At 59.5% G+C, this 26925-nt stretch overlaps 1 protein-coding gene across 2 annotated transcripts in view; it reads right to left on the bottom strand.

The window, feature by feature from the left end:
- The window catches only part of SLC12A3 (solute carrier family 12 member 3), a 31922-nt gene extending 5884 nt beyond the window's left edge, over positions 1–26038 (bottom strand). The window contains exons 1-25 of one of the 2 annotated variants that reach the window (XM_066349341.1): positions 25731–26038; positions 25150–25296; positions 23827–23902; positions 23065–23160; positions 22629–22768; positions 22245–22355; positions 21297–21408; positions 20990–21120; positions 19191–19275; positions 18174–18328; positions 17797–17904; positions 17306–17429; positions 15433–15534; positions 14327–14482; positions 13552–13651; positions 12653–12764; positions 12305–12445; positions 10856–10962; positions 9420–9502; positions 8237–8314; positions 7593–7694; positions 6145–6256; positions 5342–5428; positions 2055–2190; positions 565–632 (exon numbers count right to left, since the gene is read on the bottom strand). In XM_066349341.1, coding sequence (XP_066205438.1) covers positions 565–632; positions 2055–2190; positions 5342–5428; positions 6145–6256; positions 7593–7694; positions 8237–8314; positions 9420–9502; positions 10856–10962; positions 12305–12445; positions 12653–12764; positions 13552–13651; positions 14327–14482; positions 15433–15534; positions 17306–17429; positions 17797–17904; positions 18174–18328; positions 19191–19275; positions 20990–21120; positions 21297–21408; positions 22245–22355; positions 22629–22768; positions 23065–23160; positions 23827–23902; positions 25150–25296; positions 25731–26012 — 2951 coding nt within the window. In that variant the 5' untranslated portion in view covers positions 26013–26038. The remainder of the gene's footprint in view (positions 1–564; positions 633–2054; positions 2191–5341; positions 5429–6144; positions 6257–7592; positions 7695–8236; positions 8315–9419; positions 9503–10855; positions 10963–12304; positions 12446–12652; positions 12765–13551; positions 13652–14326; positions 14483–15432; positions 15535–17305; positions 17430–17796; positions 17905–18173; positions 18329–19190; positions 19276–20989; positions 21121–21296; positions 21409–22244; positions 22356–22628; positions 22769–23064; positions 23161–23826; positions 23903–25149; positions 25297–25730) is intronic. The other variant, XM_066349342.1, reaches the window with a different exon arrangement.
- Positions 26039–26925: the final 887 nt, after the last annotated feature.

The following is a 26925-nucleotide window of genomic DNA, read 5'->3' as shown; positions in this document are numbered from 1 at the left end:
GTGGCTATTTCCACGATTATCTAAAAGACAGAGCCTGCCCAGCGCCATCAAAGCTCAGGCGTCTCTGTTTACTTACACGTGAGCTTTCCAATCTGCTGCCCACGGCCGGTCCACATGAGTGGACACTTCTTCCTGTGGACTCTGCACCCCACTTCACAGTTCTTTCAAAACAACTTAGACCTCTCTCCCTCTACTTGATGTATAAACACCACCAACTCCAGGACACAGACATGCTGGTTCCTCTGCCAGGCACAGCCATGGGGGTTTAGACTCCCTGCCCAGAACCTGGTGCCTTCGTTTGTCCCTCCCTCCCTCCCTCCCTCCCTCCCTCCCTTCTCTCTCTCTCTCTCTCTCTCTTTTGCTAGCAATGGCCCAATCAACCCTTTCTCTTAAAGGGACTTGGGCCCTGGAAGCTGAGGTTTCAGTGTAACGGCACTCAGGTGAGAACACAGAGCAGACGTAGGCCTCTGTCTCACCGGCGAAGGCTCGGGCCCCCAGCAGCGGCCACCCTCCCAACGCTCACGCCCTGGGCCTCTGTGCCAGGCTGGTCCTCCTGCTACTTACACGACGACCAGAGCAGCGTCTCGGGAGAAGTCCAGCAGGATCTCGTTCAGCCTCACCTGCCGCAGGGACTGGGGCGAGGAAAGCCACACGGTCACTCCCCACATCCCTAGGACCAGGCCCCACCAAGCCCAGGGGCCTTTTTTAACATTCCCAACAGGATGCAAATTGTTCCCCCTAAATTATTATCAACTTTCCTGCCTCTGAGAAGGAAGGGGACCCTCGTAGGAATGGAATGCCAAGCTCATGCATGCTCACCTCCGTGAGAAGCCCTCCTGGGTTTTTCCTGCCTGACCTTATTACCATGACCAGCAGGACAGCGGGGGCGTGGGGGGGGGGGCACAAGCACCTTCCCTGGTGTTGGGAGAGCTGGTAGTTCACAGTAGAGAGAACTGAGAAAGGCATGTGAGCCCCCCCTGCAACCCGCTGTCTCCATCTGGGAAATGGGTATGATAATCGCCCCCAGGGGAGTTGCGGGAAGTGGAGTGACATAACCCAGGGGCAGAGGGCCTGGCGGGCAGAAGGCACTTGACAAGGTGGACTCGAGCAGGGGTGGGACGATCTTCCATAACAGGGTGGGTGAGAGCCTTGTTTGGACACCAGGCTTCACTTAGCTCTTTCCAAGGAGCTGGGCACCTGTGTGTGGCCTCTGGGGCAGGGCCTCCAGGTGGAGAGGCCAGATGGAGAGCCCCCCAAAGCTTGTGTGGGGCTGGGTTGTGGGGGAGACTCCCTCCCACCCCAAGGCCTGCCTCCAAATTGTTCAGAAATGATTGGCACTCTGGGTCTGGTCGTGGACGGACACCCGTTTGGGAGAAAGGAAAACTAAGGGGAAGTGAATGATCCCCGATCAGGGCTTCCGGACCACACTCTACTGACATTTGAGGAGGAAGAATTCTTTGCAGAGGGAACTGTCCTGTGGGCTATAGGACATTTAACAGCATCCTAGCCCTCTACTCAACAAGTGACAGTAGCAACCCCTCCCCCCAGGAGTGACAAACTGATTCCCCATCTTCCCAACCTCAAAGTGGCCACAGAGCCACCGCGGTTAGCCTTTACTAAAGTCCCGAAGGTGCTGTGTGGGAGGTGGCCATGGCTTTGGCTGCATCTGGGGTGGGGTCTACAGGGCAAGGCAGGGTCTGCAGGGAGCTATGTGGGCCCTCAGGACAAATTCGACCTCGGCCTTCACCACTTGTCTCATGAGTCGCCACCAGGCACAGAGGAATGGGGGCCGAGAGGGAGACAGACCCTGGGCAGTCCTTCGCCGTGGCAGGGTGACTGCAGGTGGGCTGGAGAACCAGGCCGTCATGCCAAGGATAGCTCTGACTCTTACAGCCCACAGTGGCCACCCATCAGCTCCCTGGGGCAGCAGAGGCCGGGTGTGTGGGGAGGGGAGCAGGGCTGAGGGCTGAGGGAGGGGTGTTGAGGAAGCTCAGGACAATGGGCACAGGGTCCCCCACTCCCCCGCCCCAGAGAGGCCCTTCTCCCTCCGGCACCTTGACCCTGTTCTTGTTAATCTCCTCGTCCGAGACCTTCCAGGGGCAGTCTCGCCTCATCTCGGTGACGGTGGCCTCATCCTTGAAGCCGTCATTCAGGCGGAAGGGCGCAATCATGTCCTCAAACCGCTTGGTGCTGCGGACAGAGAGAGCAGGTGAGACCAGGTAAGATGGCCCGTTTCCGGGGAAACCAGGTCCCTGGAGGATGCCACAAAGACACACTACTTGGGCTGAACCCCGTTCTGACACTGCTGTTAATGTCAAAGCAGCTTTTGTGTTGAACTCAGCACCGATGGTGCTTCCACGAGTCGTCATGACGACTGACCCGGAACCCACCTCCACCTGCCTGACCGGTCCCAGGTGTTTACTGAGCACTATCCTGGGCCAGGCCTGGTACTACACAACAGTGGACAAACCAGACCGCGTCCCCTGTCCTCACGGGTCTCATGCTCTGCTGGGCGACAAACAGGACCAGCAGTGTTATGAAGGCACAAACCGAGTACCAGGGTGGGGACTCACAGGGGTGGGGAAAACCTCTGGACCCGAAGGATGTCAGCGACTCACAGGGCAGGGCACCGAAGCCGATGGAACGGGAGGTGCAAAGGCCCTGGGCAGAGCGTGTTTGCTCTGCCTGCAGAGCAGCGAGGGGCCGTGTGGCCAGCAGGGTGAGTGCAGGGACGTGGGGCGAGGCAAGGACAGACAGGTGTGAGGGCCAGGTCCACAGGCCATTGTTGTTTGCCCTGAGTGGGGCAGGAGTGTTGGAGGGCATTCCGTGTGGTCTGCCTTCCGTCATCAAAGATAGAAATTCAGGCCCTGGCCGGTTGGCTCAGCGGTAGAGCGTCGGCCTGGCGTGCGGGGGACCCGGGTTCGATTCCCGGCCAGGGCACATAGGAGAAGCGCCCATTTGCTTCTCCACCCCCCCCCCCCTCCTTCCTCTCTGTCTCTCTCTTCCCCTCCTGCAGCCAAGGCTCCATTGGAGCAAAGATGGCCCGGGCGCTGGGGATGGCTCCTTGGCCTCTGCCCCAGGCGCTAGAGTGGCTCTGGTCGCGGCAGAGTGACGCCCAGAGGGGCAGAGCATCGCCCCCTGGTGGGCAGAGCGTCGCCCCTGGTGGGCGTGCCAGGTGGATCCCGGTCGGGCGCATGCGGGAGTCTGTCTGACTGTCTCTCCCCGTTTTCAGCTTCAGAAAAATACAAAAAAAAAAAAAAAAGTAAAAAAAAAAAAAAAGATAGACATTCAGACGGGGAGGCATTCAGACGCCGCCGTGGGCAGCCACGTGGATGGATGAGCCCACCTGGGGACAGAGTCAAGAGGAGAGAAGAGAGTCCAGGGCCGGGCCCCCAGGATGCCAGCACCTGTCACTCAGACGAAGGAGGAAGAGGCAGCCCAGGAGACTGAACGACACCACTGAGGCGGGAGGGACCCAGTGGAGCGTGGCGTCTCGGAAGCCAAAAGAACTATTTTGAAAAAGGATCGCTGTTAAAGGCGGCCGAGAGACAGAGACAGCTGAGGTCGGAGTGGCTCTGTGGACCCGGCACGGAGGAGGTCACTGGAGACGACAGTGGTTCCCATGGATCAGTGGGGCGGAAACCAGACTGCAGTGCGGTGGGGGAGGAGGGGTGGGAGGGAGAGGCGACAGGGTGCACCACCCCGTTGGAGAAGTCCGGCTGTGCGAGGAAGGGGAGAAGCAGACCCAGGGTGGAGGCGGGCGCAGGGGCGAGGAGAGGGGTTTAAAGCGCAGAGGTGCTGGGCGGGGCTTTGGCGCCTGCTCTCGCCGTCCCCCTCCCCCCACCACCACGGGGAAGGTCTTCCCCGTCTCTCCAGCTCAGGGCCTCCCTCAGGGCTTTGCTCCGCCTCCAGCAGAGACGACCCTATCCTCTCCCGCATTCTGGTCCGTCTCTGCAGCCTTCTGATGGCTCCTGACGTCCTCCGGCAGGAGTCTACGGATCCCTCACCATTAAACAGTCCCTTTCTCCCCAACTTGATTTTCTCCTTTCTTCGGGGAATGAGAGACAGAACGGAGAGATAAGGGCCAACAGGTCGGGGTGGACCTTACTCTACTGAGGAGACAGAGTCCTGGAAAACCTGAAGTAAACTGATTTACCCGAAGCAAATCCTATTGTAAACGTCTTGTTTTTAAAACATGCAACCGAATGGTTGGGAACATACACGATTCCTTCTGAGGCCACAGGTGAACCTCGCTGCAGTTCCCGGGGGGGGTTTGCTCAAAGCCCGAGCACTTGCTGTTGCATGGGGTGGGGGGCGGCTGCCCAGATCATTCAACGTTTTCCCCACCCCAGCCCCCCAGTGTGCACACATCACATGGGGCTGCAGCTGCCTGCTCCTGCTTCAGGGCCTTTGCACATTCCTTTCTCTCCAGTGGGACAGGCCCAGCCTCTGCTCTGGCCCCTGCGGAAGGAGCTGCCCTCCAGCCTTGTGTTTAGAGCATGTGACTCTGTTGGATCAAAGGTAGCCAAGAAGTGGGATTTCCAGTAACCTCTGCCTTGGCTTGGCAGGAAGGAATACGCTGGGCCCGTCCCATTCCTTTCTCAGGAATTTAAATTAGGCAATGCCTGGAGAAGGAGGCAGTTTGATTGTACAGAAAGGTCAAGATGCAGAGTTCAGAAGCCACATGAGCAGGCAAAAGCCACCAACCCGGTGTTTATAAGAACACCGACGGTAGGCTGGGCCCTACGTTACATACTTGACGCTGTTGCTAAAACAGTGGTTCTCAGAGTGGGGTGCCTGGACCAGCACTGAGAACTTGTTCGTCTGAGACCACTGCTTTACAAAATTACTCCAGGGGCTGGCGAAAATGTAGAAAACTGTCACTTTTTAGGATAAAATCAGCCTTTTATAAACAGCCAGAACCCTGGGCTTGTGAAGCGAGTAGACAGAGGCTCCCTGGGCCCCCAGGCCTGCGGGTGGGGGCCCTTGTGGTTGAGACCCCAGCTCTGCTCAAATGCAGAACAGCCGTGACCTGCACCACTAAGAGTTTCAGAAACACTTGCTCTAACCAAAGCACCGATGTCAACTCGCCAGCCTCCAGCCCAGGTGTGCTTCTGGCAAAGACCAGAGCTCTGTATGCAAAGCAAGGAACAGGAACGGGAAAATAAACAGCTGCAACCTCTTTTGTTCCATGAGCCCAGTCTGGGGGCGAGGGGTGGGGGGTGGGGGAGGACAGCGCCTCCGCCCTTGGCTCACCAGAGAGAGAGGGTACAATGGGCAGAGGGGGCTGCAGGGCCCCGGCTGGCCCTTCTGCCTGGAATCCCCACTACAGAGAACTCACTGCTCGGCTCGCGGCTTCTGGTTGATGTCGGGGAGGACGTGAACTTCGTGGAATCTCAGTCGGAACTTGCTCAGCAGAGAAATGATCCTGGAACATGCAGATAGGGAAATACCTTTACAGTCAACTCATCTATTCATTCCACGAATTCTTCTTGTGAGCAAAACAAATCAAATCCTGCCCTCGTGGCATTTACATTCTAACCTGGGAAGAGGGTAGACCCTAAGTGAGTTCTGATGAGGTAGGTCAGCTGATGACAAGGGACGAGGATGAGTCACGGGCCAGTGTCTGGTGACCAGCTCTGGGCCAGCACACCTCCCATCTTAACGTGTCTGCACATCTGCTCTCGTGACACGGCAGGTTCTGATTGAGCTGGTCTGGCGTGGGGCCGGGGAGTGCATTTCTGACAAGCTCCCAGGTGGTGGCATGCTGCTGGCCCATGGGTCACACTTTGGGGAACGAAGGATGGTAAACCCACCCTCGGGGGAGGGGGATATCGCCCTGAAGGATTCTACGCTCTGCCTCGTTTCTCAGGAGGAAAGGCCTTCTCCATCCCTCATCTCACACAGGTCTGTTCTCCAGCTCGAGCGGATGTGTGATTTTAAAATGGAACACCCCTCCCTGCCGTGGTTGGGACTGGGGTATCTGCACCCGATCCAAGGGGGGGGGCGGGCCCAGAACGACTTCTGAAATGGACAGCAACCTGTTCCTGCCCAGAGCTCCCTCACCACGGCTGTGACCTGGACAGGGGCAGAGGGTGAGGGGACCCGGGACGGCCCCGGTCCCCGCCGGCGCTCCCCACTCACGCCTTCCTCTCCTGGTCCATCCTGTTGATCTGGCCGCCCACGAACACGCGGATCCTGCATTTGCTCCATCTCTTCTTGCGGCCGAGGAGGTAGGGGATGAGGAGGGTGAGGCCTGCCAAGGAGGGTCCCCGGGAATCAGGAGGAAGATGCTCGCAGGGTGGACCGCTCTCGGGGTTCTCACCCCTCCCCCTCTCTGGGCCTCAGTTTGCCCAGCTGTATAGTGGGCGTGCCGGACTAAACCAGAGCGGCACACAGGGTTCTGTGGGGTTCTGCGGGCTCAGGCTCATTCGGCCCACATCACGTTTTTAAATAAGTGAGCTGACCTTTAACAATTAGGGGGATTTCACATAAAAAAAAATCAGGCTATCTGGCATTTCTTGAGGATTGAGAATTTGACCAGTGGATAGAAGCCCCCATCCCTCCCTGTCATGTCTCCACACAAGGCCCAGGACCTGCCGTCACTTCTCGCTGTGAAACCTGGGCCTGATTGTTTCATCACTTTGTGCCTCCGTTCCCTTATCTGTATAGGGGGTTGATGACAGCTCCCGTCTGGGATGGCGTTCGGTGGACCCACGGAAAGCCCTCCATGTCGGCACAGAGGAGGCGCTCGGTCACGCCAGCTATCGTTAGCAGAATACGTTGGACCAGAGCAGAGATTCCTCTCTGTCGTAGACTCTACCACAGGTGGGAACAGCGGAGCTGCGAGGCACAAGCTTTAGGGAAGGAGGTGCGAGCATCTCTCTGGGAAGTAAAGACTCTCCCTATCCCTCCCTGTGCACCAGCCCGTCCTCCCATTTATGTCCTGTGATGCGACCTCAGGGCCATCGAGTCTGAATGTTCTGTCTCCTGTTGACATCAGCTGCCCCCTGTATGTCCCCATTGGACAGCTGAAAAATTAGAGGCCAAGAGAGGGGCCCAACTAGGTTCCCCCAAGCCCAGGGGTGGGCCCAGGGGCCCCTGCCCACCCTTTACGGGGTTCTGAGGTCCCACCAGTAGCCTTGTCAAGAGCAGCCAGGGAGGCCTGACCAGGCGGTGGCACAGTGGATAGAGCGTCAGACTGGGATGCGGAGGACCCACGTTCGAGACCCCGAGGTCACCAGCTTGAGCGCAAATTCTTCTTGTTTGAGCAAAGCTCGCCAGCTTGGACCCAAGGTCACTGGCTCGAGCAAGAGGTTACTCGGTCTGCTGAGTAACCGCAACGAAGAATTGATGTTTCTCATCTCTCTCCCTTCCTGTCTGTCTGTCCCTGTCTGTCCCTCTTTCTGACTCTCTCTCTGTCTCTGCCAATAAATAAATAAATAAATAAATAAATAAATAAATAAAATTAAAAATGAAACTGCCTTAAAAAAAAAAAAAAAGGCAGCCAGGGAGGGCAGGCCGAGAGGCAGAGTCACAGGGCGGGTCCGGGAAGCCGGCCAGGGGGAAGCACGCCTTCGAGAGGCACCGACCTCCGTCGTCGAAGAGCCAGTAGATGTCGATGGTCTTCTTGCCCTGCTCCGACTGGAAGATGGTGCTGGCCTGCTCCTCCCACACCAGGGCCTCGGGGTCCACTGCAGGGGCGGAGGGGCCAGTCACCGAGGAGCAGAGCCCGTGCAGACCCGAGTCTGTCTGCAGACAGCCCGCTGTGCTGGGAGGGGGCCTGGCTGTCCTCGGGGCTGTGCACCCAGCAGAGGGCATGCCGGGGTGGGAGGGAGGCCCAGGGCACCCCCAGCGGCCCCTCTGACCCAAGACTCTGGTTGGCCCCTCACAGAGGCTCACAGAATGTTCCCTGCTCCTGTACTGTGGGTTCCCCCACCTCTCGGGCACCCCTGCCCCTCCCCTAACATTGGAGCACAGCCAGAGAGCCTCGGAGGGGTGGGACAGGGGCCCCAGAGCCCGCTGGGTGGGTTCTCATGAGGCCCAGGCACCAAATTCCCCGCAGGTCTGCAGTTTTTAAAACTGCCCAAACCACCCCCATCCCCCACCCCCCAGGTTCCCAACCCCAGGGGTCTCAGGGGCCTCCAGCCCTTGGCCAAGCTCCCGAGTGGCTCCCCTGGTGGCCACACAGGGTGAGCGTGTCCCGAGCCTCTGCTCGAGCAGGGTGGGGACTGACGTGTTCCGGACACAGAGGGCCTGGCCGTGCTGGCGCTGGCCTCCTTGCGGTCCTCCGCTGGGTCAAACACGGGGTTAACTGCAAGAGAGGGGTGACAGCTAGGCTCCCACCGGTCCTCACCCGGGCACTGCCAGTCCTCCTCTCCTGGGCCCTCACCCGGGCACTGCGGGCCCTCCTCTCCTGGGCTCCCCTCTACACAGAGAAGGAAGTCGCCACCCCTCACCTGCCCCTGGTCTGGCCCGGCCTCCCTCTGACCCGATTCCTTCTGCCCCTTAGGCCACCGCAGTCCCCGCCTGGAACGCAGTCTCCAGGGGTTGGCGTTCCGGCACCAGGTGCAGCTCTTCCCCAGAACTCCCTTCTCAGCCCAGGGCCCCCTCCTCCGAGCGGGCTTCCGGCCCGTGCCCTGTGCTGGCCACGCTGCAGCGACTCGTGGATCCACCCACCAGGCCTCACTCCGCAAGGGCAGACCCAGCTTCGTTCCCTCTGCGCCCCCAGCGCCTAGAACAGTGCCGGCCAGGAGCTCGCTGCTGCCCTGCGGACACTGGAGGCGCTGATGCTCGCTGACCCGCGTGGTGCCAGGCCAGACCAGGCCCGGCCTGTGAGAAACAGCGTCCACTCCTTCCGGCTCCCCAAGCGCCTCCACCCCATGCATTTTCATGTATGTTCTGCATGTCAGAGTCTGCGTATTCGTGCGTGACTTTGCATGTTAAGCACATCCCTACTCTGTGCCCCGGCCCTGGTCTTAGAGACCGAAGCACCCCGTTTCCACGGGCCTCTGTGAGCATTTCCATGTTCTGGTGTGTTGTGTGGGCTTTCTCCTCTCCCCTCTTCCCTCTGCGCCCTCTCTGAGGTCCTGTTTGACCCATCTGGCGACAAAAGCACGGACCGTGGTTCCAGGAGCTCTGAATTCTGGTCTGCCCACCCCCACCCCCACCCCCGCTGGAAGCTGATCACTCCTCAAACTGATCACTTCCCCTTTCTGGGCCTCAGTTTCTCCCTTTGGAAACCTGCTGAGCTCTAAGGGGCCATCAAAAGCTGACATTCTAGGACTCTGTGGCCTGTATTCCTTACTCGTCTCCCTCCTCTTCCCTTTACCACTTTAAAAAAAATTAGGTTCTAGAACTTTCTGGGATCCCATCCCCGTGTCGGACAGGGATGCCGAGCAGGTGGGGCGTGCACTCACTGTGTGCCTGCATCACCTCCGAGACGTTGAGCCCCTCACGCATCCTCATGACGCACACTCCGTAGTTGAAATCGAAGGCGTCACTGGAGAGAGAGCCCCGGCCCCCCAGGAGACCAGATGTCAAGGGCTGGCCCTGCCCCCCGCCACCCCCTTTCTCCTCTCTGGGCCGCGGTCTCCCCATCTGTGAAATGCGCAGGCACAACTGGGGAGTCCCCGGGACCCTCCAGCTCTGCAGTTTGTGCACTGGGATCCCGTGGACCCTGCACTCAGGGGGAAACTTGAGTCCGGCCCTGTCCCCTGATACACATTGTGAATAATCCTCACAATTCTGCCAGCAGAGGTGGGGATGGGAATTACTACCCTCATCTTACACAAAAGCTGAGTTCTGGGGAGTGACTTGCCCGCAGTCACACACTAGAGAATTAAACAGCTGGCACCGCCCACCCTGCCCGAGGCTGGGCGTGAGCACAGGAACGACCTCGCTCATGCAGGCGGCATGGGTTGTCTACATGGAACATATGTCAGGGCAGGTTTACTGCCGGGGTGACAGTGGGCCCGGGAGCCCGCTCGCCATTCGGGCTGATCTAACCGGCTAAGCACTGCTCTCAGTCTCCTTTGACTGCACGTTTCTGGGACAGGGACCTGTCAGGCCCCGCGTGCTGGAGCCGTGGGATGTTAGTTAGAGCTGGGGGAGAGGAGACAGGTGCCCCCCCACCTCCGGCTGTAATTCTGAGAGAGGCCGCTGAGGGGCGCTGCTGAGAGCCACACAGCTGGTGCACAGCAGACCCGCAAGCAGGTCCCCGGTCCCCACACTCAGCCCGCCCCGATGCTGCACACCGCCCTTCGGCACCAAAGCAGAGAAGTAACTCAGACGTGCATTTTCTGGACTTTGCACAGCGAGAGCTAAATGAGAAAGGGTCTGGAGTGAGCTCTGAAATCCCCAGGGCGTTCACCCCAGCCTCCTTCCCCATGCCTGTCACCTCTGCAGAGGCCTGGCCTCACTTCTTGCTCTGAGGGACTATCTCACACTCCTCGAGCAGGCTGTCCACAGTCCACAGGAGGCCGCGAGGTTTCCACCTAGACACCCATATTTTCAACCTCTCTGTAAAACTACAAGATATGGCAATACTGGGCCCATATCTCCTCCTCGGCCCAATTGGCTAGAGCTGAGTAGCTCTCCCCAGTTTGCCACAGTCTCCACCGCTCCCTGTAGCCCCACACCTGGGCCACTTCACTGTTTGTGTTACCTACCAGATCCCATTCTCAGCCTTGAACCAGTGACTCAGCGTCTTACGTCCCCACTGCTTCCACCCCAAAGGCGTGACTCAGCGTCTTTTGTCCCCACTGCTTCCACCCCAAAGGCGTGACTCAGCGTCTTTTGTCCCCACTGCTTCCACCCCAAAGGCCCAAGCTGACAGGCCCAGCCCCTCACTCACTGCAGGAGGCCAATGTAGTCCTCCACCGTGGCCGGGTGAGCCGACTGCCAGTTCTTCTTGAACCCGACCACCAGAATGTTGGGCTTCATTCTCCCGAGACCTGTGGCCTGCGGGGTGGGGGGGGGGGATGAGGTGAGGAATTGGGCCTCACACCAGGGGCCCTGCTCCGTGACTAGGGGGGGCTCTCTCTCTGTCCCGGCTGTCCTCTCTACCATGTGGCCAGGGCGTGTCTGACGTGGAGAGCTACAGCCACAGCCATCCCCTGTGGCCTGTCCAAGCCTGGCCTAACGCCTGGATTGTCCCATTCGTCCTAAGTGATCCAGCTCCTGTCTCTCTCGAGCTGTTTCCCATAACAAGGGACTTGAACTTGGATGTGAAGCTTGGAATATTATTCCTGGGTCATCTACTCCATACATCTTTGATGGTTCTCTCTTTTTTTTAATGTTTAAAATATTATTTAAAATTTTGAGGTGAAATTCACATAGCAAATTTAACCATTTTAAAATGTTTAATTCAGCGGCATTTGGTACAGTCACAATGTGATGCAACCGTCCCTCTGTCTACTCCTCAGTTTTATCACCCCGATAGGAGGCCCTGTTGGATCTTTGCTTTTTCAGTTTTGAGAAATATGTAAAACCATGAAAAGGGATTCCTGGATGTTGACTCAGAATTGACAGCTGTTATGTTCTCTGTGCTTCTCATTCTACAGACGAGAAAACTGAGCAGTAAAAGGAAATGTCCTAGAACTTGAGCTGAGCGGAGGTTTCATCCCACTGAGCAGCGCCTGCGTATTTGAACGTTTATCAAACTGTATGCTTAACATTTTTTCACTCTGCTGTTGGTAAATGGTATCTTTAAAAACCAAACAAACAGCCGCCTGACCAGGCGGTGGCACAGTGGATAGAGTGTCGGACTGGGATGCGAAAGACCCAGGTTCGAGACCCCGAGGTCACCAGCTTGAGCGCGGGCTCATCTGGTTTGAGCAAAGCTCACCAGCTTGGACCCAAGGTCGCTGGCTCGAGCAAGGGGTTACTCGGTCTGCTGAAGGCCCGTGGTCAAGGCACATATGAGAAAGCAATTAATGAACAACTAAGGTGTCTCAATGCGCAACGAAAAACTAATGATTGATGCTTCTCATCTCTCCGTTCCTGTCTGTCTGTCCCTGTCTATCCCTCTCTCTGACTCTCTCTCTGTCTCTGTAAAAAAATAAAATAAAATAAAAATTAAAAAAAAAAAAGAGTTAAAAAAAACACACCAAACAAACAATAAAACAAGAAGAACCCAGCGGGCTTCCAAGTCAGCCTTCCCAAAGCAGCATATTGGAGAGGCAGGAAAGGTGGGGCCCCTGGGGCGGCAACAGGGACTTCAGCTAACCCCTCAGGAGGGCCCGCCTTCCAGGTCGTCGTCACACCAAGTTACAGTCCCGCGGGGAGCCCCGGGCCCAGGCACCTGCATGAGGGTCTGGACCCCACTGCGGAGGTCCTCAGCGATGACGTCGGAGTAGAAGGCCTTGATCCTCCTCTTGTTCAGCCACTTAGTGTGCCCGCTGGCGATGGCCCGGAGCTCAGGCATCCTCTGTTTGCGGGGTCCCTGTGGGGGGGCAGGCGACATCAGGGGCTGCCTTTACCTTCTGGCCTGAAACTCAGCCCCTCTCCTGCCCTGAAGGCTTGGCAGCACCCAGTTTCCAGATATAGGGAAGGGAAAGAAGGCGGAGGGTAGGAAAGTCTCCCTGGGGGAATATCTCGCCCCGGGCCCCTGAAGGAGTACAGCCCCCCCACCCCACCTCCGGGCACTTACGACGAGCACGTGGCCACAGATCATCAAGCTGAGGTTCCGTGTAAAGGTGCCCACAAAGTCCACCAGGGCCGGGCGGAAGTTGGGGGGCCCCGTGAGCACCAGGCACTGTGGGCTGCGGAGGGGAAGGGAGAAGGGCGTGAGCCGTCAGGACACCAGGATTGTCACCACCTCCTGGGTCTCCCTTCTTAGAGCCACTGTGAAGCCTCTGGAAGGACCCTGCACAGTTTGGGCCACATCTTCCCACCCATGACTCAAGGGTGAGTTTCGGGGCCCTTCCAGGTCACACTGGTCCTCCTTTGTCCTTCCTGCTCGGGCCGCCAAATGCTCCTCTTGGGCACAATGTCCTCTTTACTACTCTACCTGGTGTTCCTGCCCGCCCAGCATGGCACAATGTCCTCTTTACTGCTCTACCTGGTGTTCCTGCCCGCCCAGCATGGTGCCGGGAAGAATAAAGATGGGGAGGAGAGGCTCATCCCTCGTAAGCTCACTGTGTCACCAGAGTGGGTGACTCAGCCTCTGGGTCGAGATGCAGCCAAGGGTCATGATCAAGGGCTCAGTTAGAGCCAGACAACACTGGCTACTCAGCTGTGTGACCCAGGGCTGTCACTAGGCCACTCTGAGCCTCCATGCTCTCGTCTGTGAATGGGGTTAGTAACTGCATGGCCCTCTGAGCCGGTGGCGAGACCGTGGAAGGCACTTTGTGCAACAATGTGACACGAACAGAACCGATTGTTAGCATTACAATCTGGTGGGTGGGTGGGGTCCTGGGCACGTGACCCTCCTCGCCAAGGAGGGGAGTCCTCTTTGAAGAGAACGCAGGAGACAGGTCTTGGCCTGGAGGCGCCCAGAGTGGGGCCACAGTGGCCCTGGGTCCCAGGCGGCCCGGAGGCTGTGCTCACCGGTAGTTCTTGATGTGCTCGTCCACCTCGTTGAGGCCCACCGAGTAGCTCAGGGCCAGGTTGTAGGAGCCGGCCTGTACAGAGGAGCCCCAGTTCACCTCTGGGGGCGGGGAGGGTGAGTGTCAGGTTAGAAACCACAGGGCAAACCGGACACCCGGAGGGAGCGAGGGAGGGAGGGAGGGAGAGAGAGGGTCGGCATTCCACCGGGACAGAGCACCTATGGGAGCCGGGCTGCCTGGCCGGGAGACAGCCTGAACATCTGTTCCTAATGCTGCACATGCCATATGGCTACATGTTTAAAAGTTATACATCAAGGTGCTACATTCTACAGAGTATTCTCCTCCCTTGACAAACAGACCTTTTCAATGCCCTGGAAGGCCAGGTTCAAATGCAGAATTCTAGGTTTCCCTGGAGTTCTGCACGGCGCCCCCAGATCACTGTCCCCCGCCAGCACCTTGCCTGTGTGCGCGTGGATCCCCTGCCCGTGTGTCAGGCTTTGTGTCCTGCCCTACAGTCAGCCGGCGCTTGGCCACCCTCAGGCCTGCGTGTCCACCAGGCGGCTGGGCAGGGAATTCCAGGGTCCCGGGTGCCCGGGGGAGGGACCGGAAGTGGAGGTGTGGGCTGTGAGTGGCACATCCCCATGGCTCCTCCGGCCGAGGGGAGCCCAGAGCGCGATGCTGGCCCCTCCGCTGGGCCGACGGGGTGGACGGCCTGCTTGGTGGCCTCGGGGAGTGACAGGGTCGCCCGAGCCCCTCGGCAACGTGACCGCGCACACCTGGCTTCTTGTAGATGACGTAGAGCAGGAGGAAGAGGACGACGCCGATGGCGATGAGGGCCGCCCACCAGGTGAGGAGGAACATGATGACCACGGAGATGACCGCCCCAAACAGCGCCGCCCACTTGCTGTAGTACCGGAACGAGGGCCTCCAGCCTGGGTGGGGACGCCGGTCAGCGGCTACGCCCGGCACTCTGGGGCTCCGCTGTCCTGGGCCCGCACTGCTGGGCTGTGCCCACGCCCGCCCGCCCAACCTGCCTCCTGGGGCTGGGCCTGGGGGCTCTGGGGGCACCACGCGCCCACCGTGGCTGGCATTCGGCCACGGTGACAGGCGCCACCAAGGAGGAGGCGTACAGCTCTGGCCAAATACAGCCACAAGACGGCCAGTGTCAGCAACGGCACGGGCTCCCGTGGCTGCTGCAGACCCGGGGGGTGGAGGGGAAGGAGGTGAGTCTGCCTGGCCACACCGCAGGCCCTGCCGGGGCCTCCTCTAGGGACAGCCGCTCCGTGGCACCCCTCTGGGGCACCACAGGCCGTTGTCTATGGAGGAGGCAGCCCGGCGACCAGCCCATCAGCAATTTGGGGCTAATTAGAAAGAGTCTTTCTCAAGACTCTTTACTGCCATCTGCCAGAAACTGTTCATAATAAACACAAAGCTATGACATCTGTGACTGGTGGCCCCTAGCGCTGTGCAATGTCCAGCCTGCAGCAGCCCTGTGGGTGACCCTGGGCAATTCTCTTCCTCCTCTGCGGAGTCAGACAACTGACTCCGGTAAAACTGGCAGAGGAAGGCGCAGGAAAAAAATCTCTGCACGCTCGCTGTGTGCGGACACGGACCCAGGGACAGTGTTAGCTGCAAGTGCTCGATAAAGCACAGCTCCGACTGTTATTATTTGAACAGCGCCTTGCATCAGTTTTGCTGTGAGAGGTGACCTCGGTCTGTCCACCTGCATCCACGCCTCTCACTGCCCGCCTCCACCCCCCTCCCAAAGTGCCGCCTCCCTTCCCCCTCTCCTCCCTTCCCCCTCTCCTCCCTTCCCCCTCTCCTCCCTTCCCCCTCTCCTCCCTTCCCCCTCTCCTCCCGCCTCTCGGGAGGAGCCGCTTGCCTGGCGAGTTGGTGATGGAGGCGTGGAAGCAGCTGAAGTTGATGAGGGCGTAGGAGCACAGGAAGAAGTTGGAGATGATGGGGGCGATGGTGTTCAGCTCGGCTTCAGGGACCCAGGGAGAGAGAGGGCGGTCTGTTGGGCCAACTCTGCCAAGGAGCCACCTGCCACCTCCCTCAAAGGGTGGGGACCCCCCAGACAGGCCTCTGAGGCTCCGCGAGTCTCAACCCTCTCATCTGTGAAATGGACCCGTCACTCTGTGACACTCACAGGGCCGATGTTTTGAAAACTGGAAACTGCCAGCTCTTAGGGAGCTAGAGAGCAGTGGGAGAGTCGATCCCACCAGGCGAGGGGGTGACCGAGGATAGGGGCAGTCACGGGTTTGTGTGACCCCAAATTCCAGGAAGAAATCCATTTCACAAGGTGACCCAGGGCACTCGGCTCTGGTCTGAAACCCTGAGGCCGTATCGCAGTCCCACCCACAGTGGAAACCCGCTTGGAACCAGCTCCTTCGGGTCCCCGGGTCCCCATCTCCCTGCGCCCTGCACCCTCGGGCAAACTTGAGCATGCGAAGTCCGTCCGGGGCCCTGCTTCTGGGGGGAGCCCAAAACGAGACAAGCGCCTTCCGTCTGTACGTGACTCCACTGAATGGCTGCAAGAACCCTGCCCCAGAGCTTCGGAGATCATATCCTCACTCCGAGGTTCAGTCAGAACCCACCAGATAAAAAGACGTCCAACCCAAGTCAGGGTGGACTGCAGGGTGAGCAGGAAACAGAGAGGGGTCAGGATGCCAGGCCTGACTCGAGGTCTCCACCCCGCGGGCGTGGCCCTGCTGCCTCCTGATCTGGTTCAGGACCCAGGAGGGTGTAGTGTCTGGAGACGTTCCCCTGAGCGAAGTGGCCAGACCGTTAGGGTGGGTCCCACAGGTGGGTGATTCTGCCTGAGCAGCAGGGATTCGTCGGTGGCTGGGCCACAGGACCTCCGGCGGCCGACCCTGCCCTCTTCCTGCCTGGGGGGCAGGGGCCAGGGAGCCACCATGCTGTGCCACGGCCGCTGCCTTTGCTCTCCATGGCCACCTCTCCTCCAGCAAGTCCTGCCTCGTTGGCTAAGAAATCAGGAAGTTCTAGGGAGCACGCCCGCAGGAGAGCACTCATATGGGAATGCACATGCGTGTGTGTGCACATTTGTGTACTCGTATACTACAGGCTCTTCCTGCCCATCTGCGACACGCCAGCCATGCACTATTGTTCCTATGTTGCAGATGAGGAAACAGAGGCTCAGGGCGGTGAAATGGTTTGTCCAAGGTCACACGGCTGGCACATGGCAAAGCCAGGCTCGAAGGTCACTCTAACTGAGGAACTGGGTCCTTCCTCCTAGGGCCTCCCTACTTTGAAGCCCGAGAGATTTAGCAGCTCACGGCCTGAGAAATGAAGTTTGTCTAGTAACACACCTACAGAGATACTGATCTCGCTGCTCGTGTCAGCTCCTACGGGGACCATCAGCTTGTCCTGGGCTCCATAGGTGTGTCCTGGGGGCTAATTCAGACAGGGGTGGGGTGGGGAGGGCTCCCAGCTGCCAGGAGACAGGAATGCAGTACGAGAGAAAGCAGAGAGGGCCCCTCCTGACAAAATAGGACGGTTCACCTGCCGGGCACAGTGTGGTCTACACCCTGTCTGGGGTCCGGGGAAGGGCAGGGGCTACAGGACTCCCAAAGTCTCCTTCCCGCTAGGGCCTCACTCTCTCGAGTTATTCACCGATTGCCCACGACCTGCCAGGCCCTCCTGGGCACAGAAGTGAGCGGGAGGGAGAGGAGCCCTGTCTCATGCCCCCCCACCCTCCTGGCCAGGAGAGGCCAGGCCCCTGCGCGGCCGCTCACCAATGATGATGAAGGCCACCGCGATGGCGTAGGCCAGCAGGTAGCCACGCACCGGCTCGTTGTTCCTGCCGTAGCCTTTGCCAAAGAAGCCGATCAGTGGGTACAGCTTGTCCTCGCACAGGCACTGCGGGCACAGGACGCAGCGCTCAGCCCCCAGTTGGGCCCCCTCCCCTGCCGCCTCCCGCCCCGAGTCTCTGCTTGCTTCCCCCGACCTCAGAAGGGCTCGGCTCCGTCTGGGTCCTGGCTTCTGCCTCTGTCAGATGGGAGTGATCTGGCCGCCCTCCCACCTCACCAGGAAGACAGGAGGGCCCAAGGAGAGGGGTGGACGGCATCACCAGGAAGACAGGAGGGCCCAAGGAGAGGGGTGGACGGCCTTGGGGTGGACGGCGGGAAGGCAGGCCGGGTGCCAGGCTGCCCAGGGGAGAGTTGGCGGGAAAGGCAGGTGCTCCGGGGACCCTCGCGCCTGGGCCCCTACCCCTCCGCAGCCTCACCTGGAAGACTTTGGCGGCAGAGACGAGGCAGGCCAGGGCCGAGGACAGGGTGGCCCCGAAGATGCCGGCCGTGATCAGGGGTGCGAAGCCTGACACCATGCTCATGGTCTGCAGGGACACGGGGCTCAGGGCCTGCACGGTGGGGGATGGGCCCGAACCCCCTCCTGGGGCACCCCGGTCCCCTTTGCCGGCAAGAGTTGAGTCCTAACGCCTCTATCTAAGTCCACAACCATCCCCTGGGGCCCCAGTGCCATGAGGCAGGGACCGGGCACAAGGGACCCCCACCTAGCCGCTTTCCCCCAAGCCTGGGACCCAGCCCCCAGCCCATGTCTGTCCTGCGCCAGGCGGGGCCGGCTTCCCGGCCAGGCCACGGGTACCTGGTAGTAGTTGATGAGGCCGTAGTGGCAGCGGTGCTGCTGGGAGCACTCGGTGAAGTTCCAGCCGTAGCCGCAGGCCAGCCCCTCGCAGGCGCCCAAGCCGGGGGTCACCGTGTCATTCAGGTCCCCGGAGGCGTCACGAACCACACAGGAGCCTGAGGAGGAAAGAGGGCGTGGGGCGGGCTACCCCTCCCCTCCTCGCTGCCCTCGTCCCACCCCCAGACATGGCCACCCCTGCAGAGGGGGAGACGCCGCTCTCCCTTCACGATGTAATAACAACGATGTGATAACAACAACCGAGACAGCGAGGTTAGTGAACACGCAGCACGTCTGATGCACCGGCACGTGCGGAGTACCTGGCTGAGGACCCGCTGTTACTGTGTTGTCTTGCTACAGGGTCACAGCGAGCTTAAGCGACCTACTTAAGGTCACAATGTCCTCCTCAAAGTGGAGGCCTGGGCCGCAGACCCTGACTGGCTATGACCTGGGCCATGTCCCTGGGCCACCTGTGAGTTGCTTACCTCACACGGAGCAAGAACACCTGTGAGGATCTCAGTGAGAGGCAAATGTCAGTAGCGCAGGCCTGGGTTCAAAGCCCAGCTCTTCCACTCAGTGGCTGTGTGACCTTGGGCAGGTCACTGAACTTCTCTGAGCCCTTGTTTTCTCCTCTGTGACATGGTGGAAATGGCAGTGCCCGGATTAAATGTGATAAGGCAAATAAAGGGCCGGGCCGTCAGCTGGTAGTGTCGCCTCCACCATCACCATCACCATCATTGTCATTATTACCACTATATTCGGAACACGATTCGTCCTGTAGTATTTTCACACCCTTGAATCGGTAACCTCAGATCTAAAGGGACTGAAGAGCCTGGTCTGACACCCTTTCCATGAAGACACTCTGGTCACCACCAAGGTGGCCTCCAAATAAGGTCCAAGGCTCTGCCTCCTGGGGTTGCGAAGTCCTCCCAGCCCAGCTCTCCCTGTTAAGAGAGCCAACCCCTCCTGGGACCCACTTACCGATGGTGGCTGAGATGGCCAGGTAGGAGACAGTGGTCCAGAAAATGGCCATGAGTGTCCCCTTGGGGATGGCGATAGCAGGGTCCTGGGGGACATTGGGAGGGAGGGCGTCAGGCGGCCTCCGGGCCTCCGGCCAGCCCTGCCCTTGTCTGAGGCTGCGGGTGGCACAGACAGAGGACGTGTGCACGTGAGGACACAAAGAGGAGGACAGGCCACAACTAAGGGCCCGGGGCTGAGACCACATCCAGGGCCCTGGGAGCCCAAAGTGGAGAGAGGAACTCCAACCAGCTCTGTGCCTGGTCTGTGCTCAAAACAGTCTCCTGAATGACAACACTGTTGCGATAAATTGAGGCCTGTCTTCTAGCAGCTTGCACCCTCTGCCACCGGTGTGTGTGGCCAGCCCCCCTCTGAGCTTGGCTGGCTGCTCTGTGACATGGGGGTGATGGTGGCCGGAGCCCTTCCGGCTTCCCGGAAGCGCCATGCAGGACGCGTGGTAACCGTGACGATGACCTTGACAGCCAGTCTTTAGCGCTTCCTCTGTGCTGGGCGCTATTCTGAGCACTTCATGTAAATTAGCATGTTGAAGCCTCACTTCCTGTCCTATGAAGTGGTGGGGGGGCTATGTTAGCCCCATTTGACAGTTGGGTAAGCTGAGGCCCAGAGGGGTTTTAAGCACCTTGCATAAAGTCTGCATTAAGGGAAGGAACTGCCCCTCTGCTGAGGACAGGCTGTCCCGCGGGATGGGCAGTGGGCCGGATCCAGGAGGCCAGTGCCCCTTTTGGGCTTGAAAGCATTCAGGACAGAGGGGAGGTGCCCCCGCCACTCAGCTCTGAGACAGCTGCTGGCCCGGATGCCAGGACACCAGGCCAGCTGTAACCTAAGAAGCTTGATGAAGCATCTAGATGAATCCCCGGGCCGTGATGGTCTGTAACGGGGCCGGGAGGAAACCCGGCTGTCTGAGCACCATCTGACCACTGCAGGGAGGAAACCCGGCTGTCTGAGCACCATCTGACCGCTGCAGGGAGGAAACCCGGCTGTCTGAGCACCATCTGACCGCTGCAGGGACCTCAGGGCAGGTGGACCCTGCCAGGCCTCTGCTGGCCCCTCCCCAGGGATGGGAGAGGAGCCGGGCAAGGGTGGCTGCTCTCTGACTTCCCCGCCTCCCCGTGCACCCCTAGGGCCCAGGTTCAAGGTCGTCTCCTGTGCGCTTTCATTACCATACGCTAGGGAAGGCTGGTGGGGGCACCTCTGCAGCGGGACTGCAGCTGGAGGGCGGCCAGCTCCGGGCCAGGCTCCTCGCCCTCCACCCCCCTCGCACGCCGACTCCTCTGATCCCCCGGCCAGCACAGACTTCACCAGCTTTGGCACCTTTCAAAGCCCAGGTCCAGCCACACCTCTGTGCAGAAGTTCTGCCGCAGCCGCTGCCGCTGCCGCTGCCGACGGGCTCCTCCGTCTCCCCCACACCACGCGCTCTGTACGCCCGCTCTCACACTTCTCAGTTGCTACGATTCTCTGCTATTCACTCAACATACATGTACTGAACACCTTGCATGTCTCTGACCCTTAGCTGCACACAGATGCGTGACCCTCAAGGCCTACAGTGTCGCTGGTGCCAACCCACAGCCTGAGACTTGAACGGAGTGAATGGCATTGACCTGGATTGGCGTGGATTGGGTTGAGTTGGACTGGACCGGATTTTGAGCAGTTCTGGCCCTTTGGTCTCAGTGCCCGGCTCAGTGTCCCAAGGGAGGTCCCGGTGGATCGGGCCAGGAAGAGGGAGGGATGAGCGTGCCTCTCACCTTGAGGTCCCCGGAGATGTTGGCCCCGGCCAGGATGCCGGTGGCCGAGGGGAAGAAGATGGAGAACATCCCGAAGAAGCTGCCGTCTGGGCCCCGCCAGTCGGGCACCAAGTTCTGGACAAAAATGTCCCCTAGGAAACCGAGGCCTGCGTCAGAGCCGCCTGGAGGGCTTTGCCCCCTCACTGGGCCCAGTGGGAAAGGCAGGGGACTCCGATGGCAGCTCCCGGCCAGGAAGTAGGGGTTCCCACCCTCCCGGTCCCCACAGGGTGGGCCAGATGGGTGGGCAGGGGTCCCCAGCTGCACGTACCCCGGTAGCTGAAGAAGCCTTTGGCGGCCTTGTCCTCAGATGGGGGAATCAGCGTCCCCACCAAGTAATTAGCAAAAGAGACCATGATGACCAGGAAGAATAGCACCTGGGCCTAGAGGCAAAGGACCCAGAGGTCAGATGGCCTGGCCCCCACCTCCTCAGGGCACCGCAGCAGAGAAGAAGCTGCCCAAGGCCCCCGACTCTCACTCATTCATCCATCCATTCATTCGTCACCAGCACGCTGCAGGCTCTCTCCTAGGAGTTGACAATATCACAAGGCCCTTGTCTGGCTGACGGGCAGGGGCCATGAATCCAGAGTAAGAGCCGGGTTGTGATGGGGACTGGGTTGGGGGCCACTTTAGCAGGGTGGTCTGGAAAGGTGTCTTCAAGGGTCCTGAAGGAGGAGGAGGAGGGAGCAGAAGCTTGGCGCACTCAAGGGGCAGCGAGGAGGCCGGCGTGGCCGGAGGTTAGCATGCGGGGCAGAGAGGAGAGGTGGTGGAGAGACCAGCTGTGGCTCAGCGTCTGTCCTCCTCTCTGGTTGTTGGCTGGATAGGGGTTCAAATGAAGACTACCTTCCCCCAGCGCCCCTGCCGCTGGGTGTGGCCATGAGACCAAGTTCTGGACGATGGGAAAGAGCAGAAGGGATATCTCTGGTTGTGGCCGTCATGGACCGGGTGGATGCGGGTCACACCCCAGGGTTGGAGAGGCCACAGGATGGAAGGAGTCTGGGCCCCTGAGCTCCAGCAACCAGAGACACCTAGGCTGTTCCAGGGGACAGAAATGAATGACTCTGGTCGAAGGCCCCTCCGTGGGCTCTGTCGCGGCAGCAGACCGCCAAGCCTTGCTCAGGCGGCTCAGAAGAGGCAGAACCAGGAGCAGCCCCCGGTCTCCCGACTCCCCCTTCCCCACGCGACACTCCCACGACCCCTCTCCCACACCTGTCCTCACCTTGGACTCCCACTCCATGCCGGCCAGGGAAATGGCCAGCAGCACGGTGACGGTGACCACGCCGATGATTCGGATGTCGTTGGTGGGGTCCACGATGGGTGCGCCGTTCTCCTGGGGAGGGGAATGGGCCAGGCTGCGTGCTGCCCCCTGGACAGCCCCCCACCTGGATTCGCCACATTTCTGGGCGTCCTCTCCCGGGCAAACAGGCACCCAAACACTTCCCCTCCAAAGCGGCTACTGAAGGGCCCGGACAGTTCGGCCCTGGAGGCAACACGCACCCCAGACGGGGATTTCTGGGAACGGTCTTTCTCTGATGGGATTGTCGTGGTCACCTTCAGCAATCAGACTGTGGCCTTGGTCCCAGCCTGTGGCTGTGAGCCTCACCTGGAGCAGGTCCCGCACCGTCTCCGCGAAGCCCACGGTGTGCATGGCGACACCCACGGCGTTGGCAAAAGCGAAAATGAGGCCGATGGAGCCCCCTAGCTCTGGGCCAAGACTCCGGGAGATGAGGAAGTAGGTGCCACCTATTGGGGACAGAGCCAGGAGCCACGAAACCGGAGGAGTCAGCTGGCTGCAGTGGACTAGGGCGGGCAGAAGCTGAGGCTGGGAGGGTGACCCCAGGTGCCACGGGGCCCAGGGCACAGGAGGTCACCCAGGCAGGGCCGTGAGGGTGCACAGCCTGCCCCAAACCCTCACGCGGAACCAGAAGGAGCAGCCTGGGTGTCCAGTCTGGCTGGGGGAGCACAGTTCAGAAACCCATTCCCAGGGTGAAGACCCGGGGACCCGCCACAAGAGGAGGTGGGAGGGGGGCGGGTCCCACCTGACTTGACCTTGCCGTTGGTGGAGATGGCGGAGATGGAGAGGCCCGTGATGGAGGTCACCATGACCGAGAGCAGGATGATGATCCAGGTCAGGACTGTGGGGGTGGGCAGGCATGTGTTCACCCCAGGTCTCAGCTGGAGCATTTCCCAGGTCAGGAGCCAGCTGCTTCGCCATGTAACTTAAGTCACTTCCCTTCTCTGAGTCTCTGTTTGCTCATCCGAACAATGGGTCTCTGTCTACCTCCTGCTCTATCCTGAATAGTCAGGGAGCTGGAGAGTCAACATGTAAAGGACCCATAGGTGTGGAAGAGAAGGTGCCCTTCTTTAGTAATAAAAATAATAAAAGATAATTTTTATTTTATTTATATTTACTGAATGAGCACCTCTGGGTGCCAAGTCCTGGGCTGTTCAACTGCATCACAGAAGCCCCACAATAGGTCTGTGATTTAGAGACAATTATTACTCCCCCCCCCCCTTTACTAGTGAGGAAACCAAAGCTCAGAGAGGTTAAGAAACTTGTCCAAGGTCACACAGTGTGGTACAGAGCCAGCTAAATACTGGTTTGTCCAGACTGCCAGTTTCTAACCTGGCCGCTCCGTAGGAGACATTGGCTCTACGAGGTTTAAGTGACTTGCTGAGTGTAAACACAGCCAGGGACTCCTCAGGCCTGCTGACTCCACACCCCTGCTCCTCTGCCACACCACCCTGACCTCTGTCACTGCAGGGGCCTCGGGTCTCCGCAGCCCAAGGGCGGCACTCACCAATGCCCGCCTGGGCCGTAATCCACGGGAGCCGCAGGTAGAGGATCACGCCCCAGATATTGAGCATGCAACGGATCTGGGAGGAGAGCGGGGTCAGAGGCCACCTGGGGGTGGCAGGGTACCCCAAGGCCAAGTGCACAAGTCAGGGCATGGCATCGGGCACCGAGGCCTAGGGGACACCTGGGTCCTTTTGCTGCTTTACCCACTTTAATGCCCCTCTGGAGGCCAGAGACCCTCCCCTCCCACCTGCTTTCCCGCCCTCCCGTGGAGGCCTGAGGACGGGCGGCAAGCACCTGCACCCCTGCCTACTCCAAGCTCAAGGGCCTGGGCCTGGCGGGGGCGGGGGACGCAGCGAACTAGCTGAGCCAATGCCCCAGTGCCCTGCACACAGGCAGAAATCCGGCCTTGGGTTGCGGTGACCTCAGCTTCCAAATTTAAAGCCGAATTAGAGGCCTGGGCTAAGGCTGACATTCCCCGCGGGAAGGACTGGCCCACACAAGTCTTAGGTTGGGAGGGGGCACGTGGAGGATTTCTAAGCCCCCCCCCCCCCCCATCAGCTCTGAAATACAGAACGGGCCACGCTGGGCGCTGGCTACCCCAGTGCGGGAGGGAGATCCAGGATCTCGAGATGAGCCTCAGGTTAGGGCTTCATCTCCGCGCAGCCGGGAACATGCCGGCGCAGCCAGAAGACAGTTTGGCAGAGGGAAGTTCAGAAGTTACTGCCTCCCAGAGCAAGACTATACAGCTTTCTCTTAAATCTCAAGCAATTGCCTCTATAAAGTCCTACAATGGCTTCCAAAGCCAAGTTCACTTGACTGTGCTCTCTGGAGACTTACTGGTGCCCTCCACTACAGCAAACCTTCCCCTTCCCATCGTGGAAAATGAGAAAAACACATTTGTGGGGTTCGTGTTTAGTGCTGCCACCTGGCGGCCTTTTGAGGGAAACACAGTTTCCTCTTAAAACTCCAAGGCAGGCATTTCTCCAAGCACTTGACATACATCCCTTCATTCTGTTAATATCCATCACTTTCACAGAGGAGGAAACTGAGGCACAGGTTAAATAACTTGTCCAAAGTCGCAGGACAAGTGATTAGCCAATCAGAGATCTTCCCCAGGGCCCATTCTCATTCTGGAGGGTAAATGGAGTTTAGGGGGTAATACAAAACCGGAAAATTTGAGGTCACTATGCAGATAGGGAAATTGAGGCCCCGGATAGGCCTTGGGTCTGCTCTGGCCACTAAGGCCTGAGAGTCAGAGCTGAGGCTGGATGGAGTTCCGTCCCCTCACTCTCATTCCTGAACACCCTGCCCACACCCCACTCACCATCACCCCCTTGACCCAGCCAAAGCGCACGGGCTCCCCTGAGTTCTTCTCGCTGCTGGTGCCTGCCTCATCCTCCACCAGCCCGTCCGTCATCTCGTGGCTGGGCCGGCTGTCAGAGGCCAGGGCGTGCAGGTGGCTGCCTTCCTGCTGGGAGCCCAGAGACCGCAGGTGAGGCAGGCAGGGGTCGTAACAGTGCAGCTCGCAGCCCCCTGCCCCCCACCGTCCAGCCTTCCAGGCAGCCAGCCTGGCAAGCCTCTTCTCTGATGCAGACCTCCCTCTCCTCTCTTCATCTCTTTCCGGTATGTGCAACTTCTGTTTGCATGCTTCCACTGACGAAGAGCTCATTATCTCTCTAGGCAGCCCTCGCTTGCTTGATTGGCTTGCCAGGGACTGGACAGTGAATGTGACAATGTGAGTCCAGAGCTTCACAGCTCCCATGTCCACATTTCATCTGGGCCTCTCAGTGCATAAGGAAGACACTTATCTTGATGATATAAGTGACAGAGCTGAGGCTCAGAGAGGTTAAGTAACTAGGCCAAGGTCACACAGCAGGGAAGTGGCCAGGCTGAGACGATGCTTACCTTAAGGAAGGAGTGCAGGTCCGCCAGCGTGGGCCGGACCTTGCGGGGCTCACCGGGAAGGGTGCTGTTGGCATAGTGCTCGTAGGCCGGTACCACGTCAATGGTGTTGTAGCCGAAGGTTCGCATGTATAAGGTGCTGCCATGGGTCAGGTGGGTAGGGTGGCTGGTGTCGTATGCGGCCGGCGGTAGGGGCTCGTCGCCCCCCAGCAGTGTGCTGATGGTGAAGCGTCCACTGCACACACTGGTGTCCCCAGGCGCCTCAGACGCCGGCAGCTCTGCCATTGTGGCTCTGGGAGTCAGGGGAGGGGGCCAGGGTCGGCGGGGACACTCAGGGTGGCTTTATAGGCTGGGCCTGCTGCTGAGAGGAGGCAGGGAGGTTGGCCCAAACCGCCCACGGCTGGTGAGCAGGGTCCCTGGACAGGGTGGGAGGCAGAGCACGTGCCCGTCGCCGTCCTGCCCACCATGTGATCGCCGAGATAGCGGCCAGTCGGGGACCGGAGGGCCGGGTGGAAAGGCCTGGTGCCCCGCCCCAGCTGTGAGGGGCCGCCCCAGCTGCTGAGCTCCCGGGCCGGCTGAGGCTTTGTGTCTACACAGCAGCCTGCCATCCGCTGCTCAGTCCTGCCTCTCTCCCTGGTCCCCAGAGGTGCCGACCCCAGGAGCCCACCCTGCTGCACGCCCGGCACGCTCACTTCTGTCTGCTACCCAGGCAAGGGTGTCCTGGTGGCTCACAGAAGAACCGCTGATCTCCCTGGGTTTTGCTATTTTAGCCATTCATCCAACTTTTTTTTTTCTTGAGGGAGAGACAGAGTCCGAGAGAGGGACAGATAGGGACAGACAGACAGGAAGGGAGAGAGATGAGAAACAATCAACTCTTCGTTGCGATTCCTTAGTTGTTCATTGATTGATTTCTTATATGTGCCTTGACCGGGGGCTATCGCAGATCGATTGACCCCTTGCTTGAGCCAGCGACCTTGGACCCAAGCTGGTGAGCCTTGCTCAAACCAGATGAGCTCGCGCTCAAGCTGGTGACCTTGGGGTCTCGAACGTGAGTCCTCCGCATCCTAGTCCGACGCTGTGACCACTGTGCCACCGCCTGGTCAGGCCCAACAAACATTTAATGCCCACTCAACATGCCATGGGTGGCGACAGGAGCAGGGAACCATAGTGGGCACTGGTGCCCGCACGCTTGTGTGCT

Source organism: Saccopteryx leptura, chromosome 9, assembly GCF_036850995.1.
Source record: "Saccopteryx leptura isolate mSacLep1 chromosome 9, mSacLep1_pri_phased_curated, whole genome shotgun sequence".
NCBI classification, from domain to species: Eukaryota; Metazoa; Chordata; class Mammalia; order Chiroptera; family Emballonuridae; genus Saccopteryx; species Saccopteryx leptura.
This window is presented reverse-complemented; position numbering and strand designations above follow the sequence as displayed.